We start from the raw sequence: 18,518 nt of genomic DNA, 5'->3' as shown, positions 1-18,518 counted from the left end.
TAGGAGAGGTGTTAGGCAGGGGGATCCCCTCTCCCCCCTGTTATTTGCCATAGCTGCTGATCTTCTTCAATGTGTAATTAATCATGAAATGCTGCTTGGCAATTTGCATCCTCCTTTCCCACAAGATCCAAACACTCCATTCCCTGTGGTGCAATACGCAGATGATACAATTCTCATCTTACAGGGATGTGAACAGCAGCTGTTACATCTCAAGGATATCCTTCAATTGTTTACCCTGTCCAGTGGCTTAAAGGTTAACTATCATAAGTCCTGCCTTTTGCCTATCAACATTGAGGCTGGCAAGGCTGCCTTGCTTGCAAACTCCTTTGGTTGTGCTGTTGGAGTATATCCTTTCACTTACCTTGGCCTCCCTATGGGACTCACCAAGCCTCAAGTCAAAGACTATGCTCCACTCATATGTAGGATTGAGAGAAGGTTATCTGCTAGCTCTCATTTCCTGTCTTATGCTGGCAGACTACATCTTATAAACTCGGTCATCTCCTCTCTCCCTACTATTTATGCTCCCTCAAACTACCCGTGGCTGTTATTGAAATCATTGACAAACATAGAAAAAACTGTCTCTAGAGGGGTAGTGAATTCAAAAGAACGGGATACAACTTAGCTGCCTGGGATTTAGTGCAAAGGCCAAAGAGCATAGGTGGTCTGGGGGTGATTAATCTAAGATTGCAAAATGATGCTTTATTACTGAAACATTTGGACAAGTTCTACAGAAAAGAAGATGTTCAATGGGTCAAGCTTATTTGGAACAAATATTATTTAGATAGTGTCCCGCATCTTGCCAGCGAGAAAGGTTCATTCTGCTGGAAGGACATTCTCAGGCTTAATGGGTTGTTCAAAGGGGTTGCCATCTGTTCCCCAAATAAAGGAGATACTCTCAGTTTGTGGGAAGATATCATAAATGGTGAGGTGGGTGCCGAAGTATTCCCAAATCTTTACCCATATGCCAAGGACTCCAAAGCCTCCCTATGGAAATTGAAATGCACCCAGGAGCTACTAACCTGCTTCAGAATTCCCATGTCTAGGCAGGCTGACAATGAGTTCCTATTGCTCCAAAATGCTATTACCAGTCTGCCCCCAACATCCTCTCATGCAAATGATGTCTGGTGTTTCATTTGGGGAAACCAGAGATATACAGCTCGTAGGTTCTATCAACATCATTACTCATCTTTACATCCTCCTAGATCAGTGTTATGGCTCTGGAAGTCTAAATGTGTTCCCAAGATAAAGTTCTTTGGCTGGCTATTGTTAAATGATAGGCTTAACACTAGAAACATGCTTAGAAGAAGAAACAAGGTCTTAGAAGAAGGCTATAATTGTGTGCTATGTGCAGACAGTTTAGAAGAGGCTATTGAGCACTTATTCTTTGATTGCCCCTCTGCATCTGTCAGATGGTTTTCTGTCGGGATCACCTAGGAGGATAATCTTGGTCTGAGTGAAAGGATTTACATAGCTAAAGAAGCCTTTCAGCACCCTTTCTTCATGGAAGTATTCCTGATTGCTGTCTGGTGCCTCTGGAATGAGAGGAATGCTGTAATTTTCAACAGAAGACCTCCAAGTGTGAGCTCTTGGAAGGCTGAGTTCCGGAGTGAGGTCAAGCTGCACCTCTACAAGATCAAACCAAGTCTTCATAATACTATCCTCAGTTGGCTTAACGCCTTGTAATCCCCCTAGTTTGTTTGCCCCTAGTCTGTTAGATTAGTCAAGTTCTTCTCTTCTTTCTTTTCGCTTGTTTTTGCCTCCCTTGTTCTAACTCCTGGTCAGAGCTCCTTTCTGTAAGTTTTCTCTGAACTTTGTTTATTTTAATTCGGTTGTCGGGGGGGCTTTGCCCCATGGTTTTCGCTCGAAAAAAATATAGACACAACTGAGTGATGGTGGAGTGGTAGAAGAGGCTCAGGTTCGAATCCCACCGGCCGCAAAGTACGCGATTTTATACGAAAAAACGAATACACTATAGTTCGAAAAAAAGCACGATTAGCCAGTGGGTCTCCCCTACAATTAAATTTTTTTTCTATTTTTAAAAGCCGATTTTGTATTTTCTATAAAAAGATTTTTACAGGCAAGTGGCATAATCGGTTATCAGTTACCCGCCTGTGGAAAAGTTTATTTCTACAGGCCACCAGCGCAGACGGTTCGTCAATCCGCCTATAGAAAGGGGTTGCGAACCGCCTGTATAGTACCTCTGTGTACTAATGGGTGGGCGTGTCCATCATCAGAGATGGTGGACTTCTTCCTCTTGTGGGCAGCAAGCATTGCATCACACCACCTGCTACGAGAAGCGGTAGAGGCAGGAGCTTGCGAGTCCAAACCCCCTCATGGAAAAAAAATGGAAGAGCGTCGGAGATAGGGATTCCTATGCTGGAGGGACCGAGGAAGATGGAGGCGCTAGGAAAGCTCCCAAACCCCGCCCTTGCAGTGCTGCCTACGACTCTGCCTCTGCCTTGTTCGCTTGAGTTTGAGAGTTAAATGTGATATTTTTCTCTCATAATAAATCAGTCTATCATAGCTTATCATCTAAACGCATAAGATAGCGGAGACCTCGTGCCTCCGAGCCTCCAACGTTACCGTCCTCTGGTCAAGCTCCCGCGGTCAAGAGTCTACTCTACCGCTGATTCAGCCTACAGCAGGACCGGTGACAGTATCCTCTTCCACTCTACAGAAATTTCTACACTCTTTTCTGTCCACAAATTCACCATCTGCAGAATCGTCAGAATCTGACGAATTAAGAATCACGTTACACACCAAAACCTGGATATGTACTGTCATTTTTCGTCGCCTAGATGGAGTCAGTTAGGCCTTGTTTAGTTCTAAAAAAATTTGCAAAAATTTTTAGATTTTCCGTCAGAGTATTAAATATAGACGAAAATAAAAACTAATTGCATAGTTTGATCGGAATTGATGAAACGAATCTTTTGAGCCTAGTTAGTCCATGATTGGACAATATTTGTCAAATACAAACGAAAGTACTAAAGTGTCGATTTTCCAAAAATTATGCAATTCTAGATTCAGGATAAAGCAATTTTTTCTTAAGTTTGACTAAGTATATAAAAAATAATATCAATATTTATATATCTAATAAGTTACTTGAAATTTTATTTCATATTTAATCTAATAATATTTATTTAAAATCATAAATATTTGTATAATTTTTAATACAACGATGACTTCTTAGGAAGTAAGAATTGCACTCAAAGGTGGGATTTTACGAAATGTTTTTGACTCGTTCAAGGAGAGAGAGGGCAACTAGCATATGAAAATGAAACTGACAACCTAGCAGTGTACAGAAGAAGATTACTGCCAGTAGTTGTCTAGTGGACCAGATAAAAATTAAATGGCTGAAGTAACCGTCAGCGACTGCTCTAAGACCCTGTTTAGATTGGAGATAAAAATTTTTTAGGTGTCACATCAGATGTGTCGGAAGGATGTCGGAAGTGGTTTTTAGAAACTAATAAAAAAACAAATTACATAGCTCATCAGGAAACTACAAGACAAATCTATTAAGCATAATTAATCTATCATTAGCATATGTGAGTTACTGTAGCACTTAAGGCTAATCATAGGGTAACTAGGTTTAAAAGATTCGTCTCACGTTTTTCAATCAAACTGTGTAATTAGTTTATTTTTTATGTATATTTAATGTTCCATGCATGTGTCCAAATCCAAAGATTCGATGGGATGGACGAAAAAATTTTAGGTGGGGAACTAAACAGGGCCTAAAGAGTTTTACCAATTCAACTGAAAGAATCTCTAGTATGTGGCTTAAGACAACTGTAAATCTTGTAGCGTACTCCCTCCATTCCTTTTTAATTATCGTTCTAACTTCCCGAAAAATCAAATTTACACAACTTCGACCAAAAATATATTAAAACATTAATATTTATGATACCTATTTAGTATCTTTGATAGATCGTTAAATATTTTTAATAATAAATTTATTTAAAAATATTAATATTATTAATATTGTTATACAAACCTAATCAAATTTAAGAAAGCTTGACTGGCACGTACCCATAGCGGCATTTATATAGGGATAGAGGGAGCAAGCTCTTTGCACATCTCTCTTAGCTCAGTTCTCTTCCATTCTACAAGACAACTGAAGCCTGAGTGAAGAGTAAGAAGATAGACAAGCCTTTACCAGACGCATGCTATGTCCCCCTATTGGTAAGTTCCTGAATCCTGACACTCTTCCTTGCATGTTCACATATATACAAGTATTGATCAATCTTCTTTGTTTTCTTTTTCATATAGAGTTATACTTCATCTTTGTTTTCTGATTGGTTCCTCTATCAAGCAAACAAATTCAGAGTACACTCTGCTTCTGTTTCTGAAAAGCAAAACACAGAGGATACTTTCAGAAAGCATGAAGCTATTGGCATTCGGTTTAGTCTTATTGAGCTTCTTACAATCTTTTGCTACCTCTGACTACCAAGGTAAGGTCTTTCCTGATTTATATCTCTTTGCCGCATCAAATATAGTACTAATCAACAAACATACTTAAATTGTGAATTCGACTCTGAACACTGAAGTGTCTATCAGTAAATGATGGGTCCATTTCTTTTTTACAAGTGACCAGTCAAATGTTTCAGATTAAAATTCTAGAAGAAATTCATAGGATAGATTCTGAAGCAAGAATGGTGCATATCGACTGTGCAATCCCTTCGCTTGATTACTATTTTTTTCTTTCAAGGTAGATAAAACCACATCCATCGAGCATTGGTAATTTTCTGTTAATCAGAAGCATTTCACCAATTTTAGCTCCCTTTTTTTTAAAAAAAAAAAGATTTTTTTTCTCCCTTGCATCTACCTCACAAACCTGCAAATAAACTTTGTTTTATCCATAGTTGCAGCATTGTATGAAATAAGGACGCAGCTCAGTGATAAGGGTGGTGTCTTAAAAGACTGGAAGGATAACCAAATGACCCCATGCGGTTGGGCTAAGATTAATTGTCAAGACAACAAAGTTATCGCAATGTAAGTTCATGCTATTTAATAACTCACTGTCTGAACTGTGAACTGCCATCCCTGCCCAAGTCAATTAGGTCTAAACAAATTCGCATTCTAAAAAAAATGTGATCTAACATAGGATGATTTTTTTTCATTTTCATTAAGAAGAGAAAATATAGGGACCCAAATTCAAGTCAAGAGAGGACATGAACATGGGTGGTTGGGTGCATGACCACACCTCCCATCCAACCGGTTGAGCTAGGCTCAATTCTTAATCAAATTTGCATTCTTGCCTGTTAAGGTAGAGAAACCTCAATGGTTAGTAGGATGTGTGTAATTTCTTTGTTTTTCTTCTTTTTCCTCAATGTAAAAACTTGTTGCTTTTATTATCAATACAAGTCTAATCATTAGGGGAAATTCCTCCTTTGTTTTTGCAGAGAATTAGGGAAATCCCTCGTACCCTTTAGATCAAGTGACTTTTCGCATAACTTGCATTATAAGTCAATGTGTATAAAACACATATACATGTCTAATACACATCCAAAGTCAAAGCAGGAGGATCATGGACACAGGACTAAACTTAAACTCAGTAATCAACTTACATGCAAGCCTTTGATCATAATACTGTAGATTGGTGAGAGGACGGAACATGCAACACTTAGACTTGTCCAAAAAAACACCTTTCATGAATAAAGTAGATGTCAATCTAGATGTGCTTGATAAAGGGACAATGATGCCTGAGGGGGTGAATTATGTCACTTAAAACCTAAGGCTAAAATTCACTTATAAAAACCTACACAACTTCTAGCTATATGTGAACAAGGTTTCTCTAAGCGTTGGTATCTCCAATGCAAAAAAAAAGGAATTGCACCTTAGGTCCAATCCTATCAACTAATCTAGCAAACTAGACTAAGAAAGTAAAAGAGAACAATAGAAAGGAATACAAAAGTATAAAGAGTTAAAGAATGGAAACCCACTCCACAAACATGGTTGAAGTGATGACTTACAAGCCCTGGAATGTACAATCATAGTGCATGCAAGTACCGGTAGCAAAGAGGTGTGCAAACCTCATTAAACTCTAAGCTAAGACCTAAAGCAAAGTGCTAATGCGACCTAAACCAGCTTAAGCACCAACAGATGCTTTTGTTAATTGCCCTAATCTTCTTTTATAAATATCTAATAGTTTTATCTAGAACAAAAAAAAACTATGTCCGAAGGGATTGCTACTAAGTACTAATTGTTTTTTATGAAATTGGAGGGGTTACCCCTACAAACATTTATTAAGAAGAACACAAAGCCTTACAAAGTTTTACAAGAGGGAGGAAAAAGCAAAAGGGACAGTCAAGAAACAAAAAAAAAGAGAGCATCACAGGAAAATAGTTTTCTTTTGGATACCACATAATTAATTTAAATGCTTTCATGCTTCTCTTTATATATTTTCTTTCGTTTCTCATTTCTGTGTCTGCAGAACTTTGAGCTCAGTAGGATTAGCTGGAATCTTATCTCCAAGCATTGCAAAGATAACAACTTTACAACAGCTGTAAGCTCTCCTCCTAAATGAGGGTCAGTTATACATAAGCTTACTTTTCTACATTGACGGCCATATTTTCTGATTTTTTTTCATATTATCGATTCAGGTTATTAGATGGGAATGAAATAAGTGGTGGAATTCCTGAGGAGCTGGGGAACCTATCAAGTTTGACAACTTTAAATCTAGGAAGAAATCAATTTAATGGCTCCATACCTGACTCTCTTGGTCGACTCCTAAAACTTCAAAACCTGTAAGTCAGCCCATAACACATGCTGTCAAGGTTTTTTGAACGAATACATGCTATCGAGGTTGGTCAATAAATCTAACAATTTGATAACCTGAACAGAGATCTAAGCGAAAATGGATTGTCAGGGACAATCCCAATCTCTCTCTCAAATCTTTCATCACTGAATAATATGTAAGTTGGCTTTCCATGCTGATAAAACCAATAGACTTGACATGTGTCATCGATTCAACATTTTTATACTTACTGCTATTTTATTTGTTCAAACATGTCAATAATTGGTCCACTATCATATATCATACTCCCTCCATTTTTAAATATATTATGTTTTGGGACTGAACTAGTTTTAGCTTGTTCTCAACGTTATATATTTGACTCACTTTTACTTTGCAGAAATCTATCAGACAACAGCGATCTTCATGGTGAAATACCAGAAAATCTGCTCCAGGTTGCTCAATACAAGTATGTCAATTCTGCAATGCTGCAGACCGTGGAATATGTTAACTACTCTAAATTTATTTAGTATAAGTGCAATGTTCTATTTCTTTTCAGCTATACAGGCAACCACTTGAACTGTAGCCCACAATCAACTCCATGTGAAAAACGCACAGCTAAGACAGGTAGGTCACTAACAACTTCTCAATCCATATACACAACTGTAAGTTTCTCTTTTGTTAACTAGGTAAATGCCCGTGCGTTGCAACGGGAGACAAAAATTTCAACACTATCACAAAGAACACTTATTTAGCACGACAAACAACATGCAAGCTTTACAGTGCATTCAATAAGAGATATGCATGACCTGAGCAATGCTGTCCCTTTTTTTTCAAGAGAAACCCATGAGAAACCAACTTTATTTCATTACACCTATCATATCTGGTAGCTGAGCATACAACTGAGATATTGGTGTCTCCTTTAAAAAAAAAGTTGAACGGAAACAAAGCCATGACACTATTTTCTTTTTGAAATACTATTAACACTCTCGCTAGGAAGTAGTTGAACAAATATTACAATCTACATAATCTTAGTATAATCTGTTTGAAGCCACATTAATGACCATGACAATAATATGATTGATGACCATCAGTGATAAAGCAAGCATTGGATAGTGTTCTCGTGAATGAAACAAATGTCATGTGAAAAATTACTATGCATCTGACAGTGTTCTCTGAGGATTTGGTTTTCTAGAACGCCATATCTATAAATCGATAGCCCAACAAGAAATAGGAAGGCCACACCTTCGAGAATCCCTGCTATGATGGCTTCTTTCTAGCTTTGATTTCCCTCCAAGCAATCATGTATTGAGAACTCTGAACTGAAAACAAAATAGAACTAGACATAAATCGAATCTGAATACAAGCTAATTTGAAGCAAAACCAATTTCTGGAGCAAATAAAGGGATCCTAACTTCCCAAAATAATAAAAAAAACTCAAAATTGGATTTTATGTACGAGAAAAGAAATTTTAGGCACATTGATAATAATATTTGTTTAACCAATATGGTCTTGCTCTACACACGCTAACATAGGAAAGTTTCTCAAGCACCACATCCTAGCATATGAAATTCTAGGCACATAAATAGAAATATAAATGTTGGTTGTAGAGGGATATTGTGAGTGCACATCAATGGATAATGTGTGACTTATCATGTTTCATTTTCCATCTCTAACTGTAGATTAAACTTGCTACTACTACCAATATTTAGAAAAAATCACCAGGCCACCTTGGTCTCATGGCTATTCAAGATTACAGAATTGGTACATTTTGTTTACGCATAAGCATAATGCATATAGAAATTGTACCTAAACACCAGAAGGCATCACACTGTAGCTAGTAGGCCAACGGGCAATTCCTAGACTGGTATCTCTAATGAAAAACAGTTTTAATAAGGGCTGGACTATAACTTTATTTGTTTGTAGGCATCATATTGGGTAGGCGCACAAGCCATTCTATTTCTAGATTGAGGAAAGACTATTGGCAGACAAGGTGGAAAGAAAAGTTGAGAACACAGGAACAAATTAACATCACAGCTATCAGACCTACAGCCACTATACCATAGCCTGTATTGTTACCTTGCAACAGCCACATAACTTCACACCTCCAAATGTTAACTTGTTTATCTTTACTGATTTCCACACATCCTCTGCATATGGGTGGCCAGAGCTCTCAACTCTGTCCCATTGGTATATAGCTAGCTTATTTTGGTATTTCCATTTACTTGTGTCTGGTTGATCTTTAAGGCCAAAGACGCTATTCATATTGTCATTGGTTCCCTTCCATGGTCTGTAGTTCCTACTACACCATGGGTTACTATAATTCTACACAACGCACAATGGGGGAGAATATAAGCTCTACAACCATATTTCAGGTCTGTACCTCACTAAATTCCACCAGGCAAAAAAGGATTGAGTTCATCATATTTTAGGTCTGTACCTGAAAGCTTCGCTATTTCATTGAGGAAAAATATAATTTCTACAACATTATTTCGGGTCTGTACCTCACTAAATTCAGCAAGCATATGAGAAGACACAACAAAGTGAAACTGACCCCTATTGTACAGATTGTACGAAATGCAGTTCAGCACTGGCTTGCAACCACTACTTTTTTTTAAATGACTCTTTGCTCCATCAGAACATGAAAGACAAGCTAGGGGATTCTAGTATTCAGAAGTTTAGGAAAGACAGATATTCAGTTTCTACCCTTACTCTGCTATCCAAATCTTGCTAGGGGGTTCTAATATTCAGTCACCAGGAGAACAGACAGAAGCAACCTAGATTGTCATGCGAAAATCACAGTTTGGGAAAGTCCTGTACTTAGGATTTAGACCAATGGGGCTCACAATGGGATAGATCAAATGAAAGTTTAGATAGGACAGAAATTAAGAAAACATTCTCGAAGTGGTTCAAACCTTGATTCTCATTTGCTCCTATAGCATGAGCGGCGTTAGGACAATGGAGTGTTAGGACATGAGATGCAGTGAGGTGGGGTGACATGAGATGCAGTGCAATCACCTTAGAGCAACTCCAGCCCAAGTCCCTAAATTAAGCCCTTAAACTTTTATTTACAGACTACGATAAAAAAAGTAGGAGCTCAAATTAACACCAACCTCCAGTGGAAAAAACAGACCAAGGCTTAATTCTACAATCCTGCAAGTCTGTTGCTGCTCAATGGAGATCAAGGCTTCCTGACGCTAACAAGCACATTGCTGACAAATGGGTGCTGGCACTCGAGATGGCTAGGCAGGGACTAGGATAATTCTACAACACCCCCCTCTCCCTCCCACTCCAATGTATCTTCAACTGCTGGACCATGGATCGCCGTCTAGGCGTTCATACGCACTCCAATCATTGTAAATTACCATAGTGAGCCATTAAGGGCTACAAAGAAATATAATCCAGGTGGGCAGCGCCTCCCCCCCCCCCCCCCGCCTGTTGACCGTCAAAAAAAAAGACCAAAGTTCTTATCTCCTGTGGACCCACCTGTCATTGACAAATCTCTCCTCTTCCCCACATCCCCGGCACGGCCACGCCCCCCGTACACGAGATATAGTTTTCCAAACGTGTCACACGGCACGGGCACGTCCTCAGCACGACACGGCGTGACACGACACGATCAGGCACGGCGGCACGCCGTGTCGTGCCTAACGTGCAACCGTGTTCAACTGGCAGCACAGGCACGGCACTATGGAAGGTAAAACGTGCCGTGCTGTGCCAGCGGGCACGGTGACACGCCAGTGCCCGTGCCGGCCCAGGCACTATGGCATTGAAACATCTCCAGCAAATATCAAATATAGAGACCCTAAGATAGTTTATTTATAATTAACAAAGCACAGCCAAAAGCAAACACAAAGATAATAACAGATTCAGGAATATATTTGGACATGTCGTCATCATCTTCATCCCCAGGGACGTCGCGCATCAGCTCCTGTTCTGCATACACAGTAGAGGCACTTGCCTCCTCCAATGATTCACAGACAGAGGGTGGCCTCAACCGGCTACGACTGCCAAAAGCAAAAGCAAGAGGAGACAACAGAGATTAGAAATAGAAGAGAAGAAGAAAAGAAGAACTAAAATAGAAATAGAAGAGGAGATTAGGGTTAGGGTTTACCTCGCATTTGCAGTCGGCGCCGGCGGCGACGGAGATGAAGCATCAGCTAAAGCTTGGAGCAGCTGTGGATCAGCAGACTTGCTTCTTCGGAGCTCCGTCTGCGCGGCTGCCGCTGCGGCTGCCGCTGCCGGAGGCCGAAACGAAGAGTCGGGGTTGGGGATGCCGGTGAGCCGCCGGCGCCCCCCTCGCCCCTGCACGTCCCTCGGCGCCACGGCTGACGGTGACGAGTGACGACGACGAGAGGAGAGGAGAGCCGGAGAACTGGAGAAGGAGAGCGCGCGGCGGAGCGGAGCGGGGGCGACAGCGGGGCTGCGCTGCGGGGGCCGGGGGGAATGAATTAGGTTTAGGGTTTGGGGGGGAATGGGGGAGGCTGGCTGCCTTATATACAGCGGGAGGGGAGGGGGGATGGAATGGAACGGACGGCCAGATCATTACTCGTTGCGGGATCCAACGGCTGAAAAAAAAGGCCGTGCCGAAGCCGTGCCAGCACCATTTCCGTGCCGTGTCGCGTGCCAGCCCATGGGCCGACTATGCGGCCCAGGCACGGGCACGGGGTCGTGTCGGGCCAGGCACGGGCACGGAGGACGCCGTGTCGGGCCGTTCCTGGGCCGTGTTTTTTCGTGTCGTGTTCGTTTCGGCCCATCGGGCTCGGCCCGTTTGGAAAACTATAACACGAGAGGCCACGCCACGGGCCCCACGCCGCCGCACATCCCCGGCACGACGCCAGCTGCCCACACGGCCGCCGCCGCCGCCGCCGCCGTGTAGTGCGCCGGTGGTGGCAGCGCCGTGTGGCCGCCGTAGCCGAAGAGGCCGTACAGGTGCGCGCCGGGCAGGTAGGCGCCGCAGTGCGCAGCGAAGGAGGCCTCGAGGTGCGCCCTCCGCGCGTGCTGCCGCTCCCGCTTGTGCGCGTTCTGGTGCCCGCCCAGCGCCTGCGATGTCGGGAAGTTGCGGCAGCAGTAGTGGCACTCGAACCTCCTCTCCCCGCCGGCGGATGCCGCCGTCTCGCCGCCGCCCTCCCCGTCCCCGGCCGCAGCCGCCGCGTCCTCCTTGAGCAGCAGCAGCTGGTGGGCGGGCACCTGCTGCTAGTCATCGTTGGGGAAGTCCCGATCGAAGAGGTGGATGTTGGCGGTGTCCCTGCTGCTCGCCGGCGCCGTTGTCTTCGGTGCCGCGTCACGCGCGGGATGCGCAGGGGCTCGCCCGCCCTGGGCCGAGCCGCCGCCGCCGGAGCGCAAGGGGAGGCGTGGGTGGGGGGAGAGAAAGTGGGGGCGGGCCCACGTGTGGGGAGAGGAAAGTGGGTGGAACCACTGGAGGGCTGAAACTATAATTTAGGAGGACATGAAAAATGGGAGCCCAAGTAGAAGGTGTGTTAGAATTGATTTTTTGATTAAGTTCCTAGATTTAGAATAGGGACTTGTTTAGAAAGTGAGTTGGAGTTGCTTTTATGGATGGTTGTTGGTGGATCTCGCCACCACGTGCCTCCCTGTACCTTGTTGTCGTCGCATCCTATGGACCTTGCCGGTGAAGAGGGAACCGTCCTGAGATCCGCTGCTTGGCTTGGGTACGCCACATCATGGGCTCACGGCCTGGGGTGGATGGGAACCGTGGCGACGGCGCGTCAATGTCGAACTGCGACCCGTGGTCAGCTAGACGAAGAGGCGGCACGAACTGCGACCCGTGGTGGAGAAGAGGTGTCAGGGTTGTGGGACCACTGGGGCTGGGGGAAGGGAGCCATCATCGATTCGTCGGCTGAAACCTAGCCTCGCGCCAGCGGCCGTGGAGGGCGTGCTCCAGGCCGAGCAACGTCGGACGGTCGACGATAGGTGCGGGGGCGGACGATGGTAGGTGAGAGGCGCGGGGCGGACGAGAGCTGCAGCTTCGGCGTCAAGCGGGATAAGGGTGAGGCCATCATTGCTGATTAGGCGTTGGGTGGCACCGCCGCTGCCGATTGGGGAAGATGGATGGATGGGCAGACCAGCGATGATTGGGGACGTCGGGATGGCATGGATCCATGACGTGTGGTGAGGTTCCGGCCCTGGTGGAAGTGGGTAGGTTTCGCAAGCCTGTGAGAGTCTGAATGTTTTAGTGGTAGAGAAATATGTACTCACCTAAATACAAAGCAGCACAAAATCTGATCGGCCTTCCCCAAATGTGTGTTTGTTTTGTTGAATTCATTGAACAAAACACAATAGTTTAAACACTGGAACAAGTATTTCAGATATTTGCTTGGACTTCTGAAACACCAGAAAAAAAGTGCCATCTCATGATATACATGGATTCTCATCATGACAGGGCCTAAAATTAAAAGTAATGTTTGGATCTTGGTTGTTGTTTCTTCTCTACTTGGAGTTGCTTTGTGCATCATCTTTTGCTTTGGACCAATCATGTTCAGAAGCCTCAGCAAAGGTCAGATATGGAATTTTGTGCTACTTAGCACTTGCGGCTTCATCTACTTATCACGTTTTTGTTGGTAGTTTGTGACTAATGGACTACATCAACTTGTGATACAGGCAAACAGAGAGTAAGGGATAGATCAAATGTGGTTGTGCACCGAGATATCTTTCGAAAAAAGATTGTGCACCGAGATGAAGAGCTAGTATGGGGAACAGAAGGGAACAATCTAGATTTCACATTTTACAATTATTCACAAGTTTTGGATGCTACAAATGACTTCTCGGTAGAAAATAAACTTGGGCAAGGTGGCTTCGGTCCTGTTTACAAGGTAGTTGACCTTGGTTGATTATTTTTAACGTATCTAGAAAACATGCACGAATGCACACAAATAGAGAAATTAACATTCTTCATGATAGAAGACTGATGATCTTGCACATCGTAGTTTCCATTGACTTGAGTTTACAGAAAAAAATTCTTTTCCACAGGGCCGACTTCCTGATGGGTTGGAGATAGCAGTTAAAAGACTTGCTTCGCATTCTATGCAAGGTTTCACAGAGTTCCGCAATGAAGTCCAACTCATAGCAAAACTCCAGCATAGAAATTTGGTTAGGTTGTTGGGATATTGCTCCCAAGGGGAGGAAAAAATGCTGGTCTATGAATATTTGAAGAATCAAAGCTTAGATTTCTTCATATTTGGTATAACTGTTTCAACAATTAGCCAGTCCATTTTGTGCACTGCTTCTAAACTCTGTAGATGTTTTCTCTATTATGTTTATGTTTAATTGATGTGCAGATGAAAAAAGAAGGACCTTACTAAATTGGGATAAACGACTTGTGATAATCGAAGGGATTGCACAAGGACTATTGTATTTGCATAAACACTCTCGGTTACGGGTTATACATAGAGATGTCAAAGCAAGCAATATTCTCTTGGACTATGAAATGAATCCTAAGATTTCTGATTTTGGGATGGCAAAAATGTTTAGCTCAAATGATAATGAAGGAAACACAGAAAGGGTTGTTGGGACTTTGTAAGTTCTTTCCGGCTCCATTCTATGATGTTATTTGCTAGCAAAAATATAGCAACTCTAGTACAACAATTGGTTCTCTTATGCTGTATTAATTACATGTGTGCCCTTGTAGTGGTTACATGGCTCCAGAGTATGCTTCCGAAGGCCTTTTCTCTGCAAAATCTGATGTATTTAGCTTCGGTGTGCTAATTCTTGAGATTATAACCGGAGAAAGAAATTCAGGTTTCTATTACCATGGAGACTTCCTAAACCTACTTGGATACGTGAGTCTATATTCACATGTTTAAATTTATATTTTGGTTGTGTTATAGCTTTTGCAGTTACATATTCTAAGATGAAAAATTCTCATAGGCTTGGCAACTATGGAAAGAGCAAAGATGGCCTGAACTTGTGGATATATCATTGGCTACGAATGGTTGTACACTAGAGATGATGAGGTGCATCAACATTGCACTGTTATGTGTGCAAGAGAATGCGACTGACAGGCCTACCACGTCAGATGTAGTTGCAATGCTAGGCAGCGAGAACATGGCCCTACCTGAGCCCAAGCACCCAGGATATTTCCACGCAAGGGTAGCAAAGGAAGAGGCGTCCACAATTGCATACAGTATCAATGATGCGACTATGTCTAGCACACATGGTAGATAATATTGTAATAACTTTGTTTATCTGGATTTTCATGAGTATGTTTGACACTGTTTGTGTAAATTGAAACATGAGTAAACTATAAACTATTTTCATTGGATATCACTTTTTCCAAATAGAAGTCTAGGATTAGGGAGGTTGTTGCTTCCCCCATTGCTTGTCAAGTGAATTGTTGGATTTAGTAGTGAATTTTTTATGACAACGTAGGGGGTGATCCTTTTTTTCTAAAACTAAGATAAGAAACCGACGACACTCTCCATTTCTCCAACAGTCTGTATTGTCCTAAAATGCAAATTATCTATGTTCATAGGTTACCTATCAGCACTCTCACGAATGCCCTTGAAAGCATCTAGGCCCTTCGGCTTTGGTGTTTAATGATTAACATGTGATTTGCAGAGGCACTCTAAGTTGGATCATAATGATGATTGATTAATGGGCAATCGATGGCTTCCATCTCCCTATCTTGATTTTTGGTTTGGTTTTCAAAGGATGAGTGATCAGATTAAAGACAACTAGTTCTAAGTCTCATTTGGAGTTGAGAGACACTTAGAATAGTTTATGACTTTCTTTTTCCTTTATTTGTACTATAAAGGGGTTATGAACTAGTAGCTTGGTCTAGATGTTTCAAAGGATGAGTGATAAGATTAAAGACAACTAGTTCTAAGTCTCATTTAGAGTTGAGAGACACTTAGAATAGTTTATGACTTTCTTTTTTCTTTTTTTGTACTGTTAAGGGGGTATGAACTAGTAGCTTGATCTAGATGAGTCTAATGAGTGAATGTGATGAACAATTTCTAAACTCAAGTGAAGGTAATGAAATACTTCTACATGTACAAAATTCATATTTTGCAGGTACTCGTCAGCAGGGAGGACGCGCTGAAGGCATGCAGGGACATGAAGATTTTTGACTGTTCCTGCCTAGTAATGACATCACTTGCAAGTTTCCTGATGCTCTCGGGAGCTCAATGTTACACAGATACATCCTTGACTCCGGGATCAACAACCAAGGTAAGCTGGAATATGAATTTTCATCCTAGATCCAGCTCGCCACCATAAATTCTTTATCAAAGCACAGGTGGAGAGGAGCACTTCTGTGCTCATGGCTGAGGTAGCGACAATGGCGACTGCTGCCACCATCATCAGGTTGCTGAATATGAATACAGACTCCTTCCTAATGGACAATCAAGCTCTAGTGAATTTCTTTAATGGGGGTAACTTGGACAATCCTCCTCACTAGGAAATTAAGTGTTTCACTCAAATGTTCCTTAATGAGGTGTTCGGTAAACAAAATCAAGTTCTCAAGATTGCAAGAAATCTAAATGCCACAGCTCACTCTTTAGCAAGCCAAGCTTTCAGACATCCTGTTGAAGGACTAGGAATCTTTATCACATCATGTACAAATTTTAATCATGCAAACAGGTGTCCTTTGTCTGAGGACCTACAATCTGGTATGTTAAACTTTTGTACTCTAGTTGTGGTGTTTTGCTGCTAATAATATAGCTTGTCCATTTGTCAAAAAAATAGCACTAGATAGCTCAGATGAAACCCTAAGATCAATTGGAAGTTAACTCGTTTTCAAAGTTGGTTGAACTAATGAAAATAGGGGTTTTTTGTATCACTGTATTTATCTAGTGCTTGGTATAGAGGATCACTGGAGAAAGTGGCATGTGTATTTGAGATACTATTTGATGAATAGTGTTGCTTGTTGAGTGGCACGAGAGCAGATGGCACCAGAGAAAAGGCTCTTGGTCAACATCGATCGTGAAAGGAGCAAATAGTTCCTAGACTCACTAGAATAATCTAGTGAGGATCCCAAAATCCAATGCTCATTAGAGAGGTTCCAGTAAAGGTCTGAATCATCGGATAAATCTAGTGGGTACCATAGGATAAAATGCCACAAGGATCCTACAGTAAATAGTTAGATGCTCACTCTTTAGCAAGCCAAGCTTTTAGACATCCTGTTGAAGGACTAGGAATCTTTATCACATCATGTACAAATGTTAATCATGCAAACAGATATCCTTTGTCTGAGGCCCTATAATCTGGTATGTTAAACTTCTGTACTCCAGTTGTGGTGTTTTGCTCCTAATAATATAGCTTGTCCATTTGTCAAAAAATAGCACTAGATAGCTTAGATGAAACCCTAAGATCAATTGGAAGTTAACTCGTTTTTAAAGTTGGTTGAACTGAATGAAAATAGGGGTTTTTCTGTATCATCTAGTGCTTGGTATAGAGCATCATCAGAGAAAGTGGCATGTGTATTTGAGATACTATTTGATGAACAGTGCTGCCGCTTGTTGAGTGGCACGGGAGAAGATGGCAACAAAGAAAAGGCTTCAAGTCAACATCAGATCACGAAAGGAGCAAATAGTTCCTAGACTCACTCGAATAATGCGGTGAGGATCCCAGAATCTAGTGCTCATTAGTCATTAGAGAGGTTCCAGTAAGGGCATGTTAGAATGTACAACAGGTCTATATGCCTCGTGTGTAAACTGTATATTTTGCGAAAAAACACCCTGCTTTCTCGAATTGAATGAGGAAATACAACGTACCCGTCGTCTTGCGAGGCGATGAGCTCGGCGCGTGCTCCCAGGTCTCGTCAACGGCCCAGAGCAGCGATGTATGGGGCGCGTCGTCTCCAAGCGATGGCGTGGGATCTAGATGCGGCGCGTGCTATTTTGCTTCTTCCCCGCCAAAATCCTTCCTGGTAAGATGCAGTGCTGGTGCAAGGAGTGGCATGCGGCCCGGCTCCATGCGTCGCCTGCCCGTCTCCAGGCGACCGCCCACTTCCACGCCACAGGCTGCATCCACGTTGGCGCTCGCCTACTACCACCACCATTCTTCCCCTCTGAAAGCCCTAGTTTGGTTTTGGATAATTGATGAAACCCTAGTACTAACCTCTATGCTAAGTGTGTGTAGACTTAATGAGGTTGGTACATGCCAAGTGATGGAGCAAGAGATGATCATGGTGATGATGGTGATGACCACAAGGTGATCAAGTGCTCAACTTGGAAAAGAAGAAAGAGAAAAACAAAACCCTATGGAGATCAAGGCAAAGGTATTGCTTAGGGTTTTGGTTTTGGTGATCAAGACACCATAGAGGGTGTGATCACATTTAGGATAGATAGCCGTACTATAAAGAGGGGAATTCTTTGGCTAAGCGGTTATCAAGTGCCACTAGGTGTCATTGTTCATGTGCATGCATTTAGAACCTAGTGAGCTAACTTAACTCCTTCAAAGAAAATGATTGTGAAAATGCTAACACACGTGCACGCTCGTTGGTACACACGTTGTGGTGTTGGCACACTTTGAGAAGGAGGTGGAGTTTCAAGGGTAGAGAGGGGATGGGTTCCTCTCTCGGGATTCGGCGCTTTTCGAGAAAATGAAGTGCATATTTTCTATTGCGCCGGTGGGAAATTTGGAGAAGTCGCGGGAGTGTTTCTCGCTGAGAAAACACTCACCGGACGCTGGCTTCTGGAGCACCGGACGCTGCGTCTGAGCGTCCGGTGCACACAGTGCCTGGCCCAGCTAGGGTAAGGCACCGGACGATAGGCACCGGACGCTGGCTTGAGCGTCCGGTGGTTAGCGTCCAGTGTGCGGGCATTTT

The 18,518-nt window shown here is 42.6% G+C and overlaps 1 protein-coding gene across 6 annotated transcripts; it reads left to right on the top strand.

Annotated features, from left to right (window-relative positions):
* Positions 4,062-17,773, top strand: LOC8080639 (putative receptor-like protein kinase At4g00960). 6 transcript variants are annotated; one of them, XR_002454670.1, is made up of 16 exons: positions 4,062-4,179; positions 4,267-4,448; positions 4,860-4,989; positions 6,431-6,502; positions 6,600-6,743; positions 6,840-6,911; positions 7,131-7,199; positions 7,290-7,357; positions 13,134-13,247; positions 13,352-13,563; positions 13,721-13,931; positions 14,029-14,266; positions 14,379-14,529; positions 14,618-14,906; positions 15,764-15,919; positions 15,987-17,771. XR_002454670.1 is itself a non-coding variant. In XM_021464335.1 (15 exons), exons 2-15 carry the CDS (start codon positions 4,379-4,381, stop codon positions 15,817-15,819), a joined length of 1,890 nt encoding a protein of 629 aa, XP_021320010.1. In that variant the 5' UTR covers positions 4,062-4,179; positions 4,267-4,378; the 3' UTR covers positions 15,820-17,773. The 6 variants fall into 6 exon arrangements, 4 of the variants coding, with proteins under 4 accessions (XP_021320010.1, XP_021320009.1, XP_021320011.1 ...); XR_002454669.1 differs by having other exon boundaries at positions 15,764-16,359; positions 17,197-17,765; XM_021464335.1 differs by having other exon boundaries at positions 4,866-4,989; positions 15,764-17,773.

The sequence above is a fragment of the Sorghum bicolor genome, chromosome 7, assembly GCF_000003195.3.
Source record: "Sorghum bicolor cultivar BTx623 chromosome 7, Sorghum_bicolor_NCBIv3, whole genome shotgun sequence".
Lineage (NCBI taxonomy): Eukaryota > Viridiplantae > Streptophyta > Magnoliopsida > Poales > Poaceae > Sorghum > Sorghum bicolor.
Note: the sequence above shows the minus strand (reverse complement) of the source record. Positions and strands in the feature narration are given on the sequence as shown.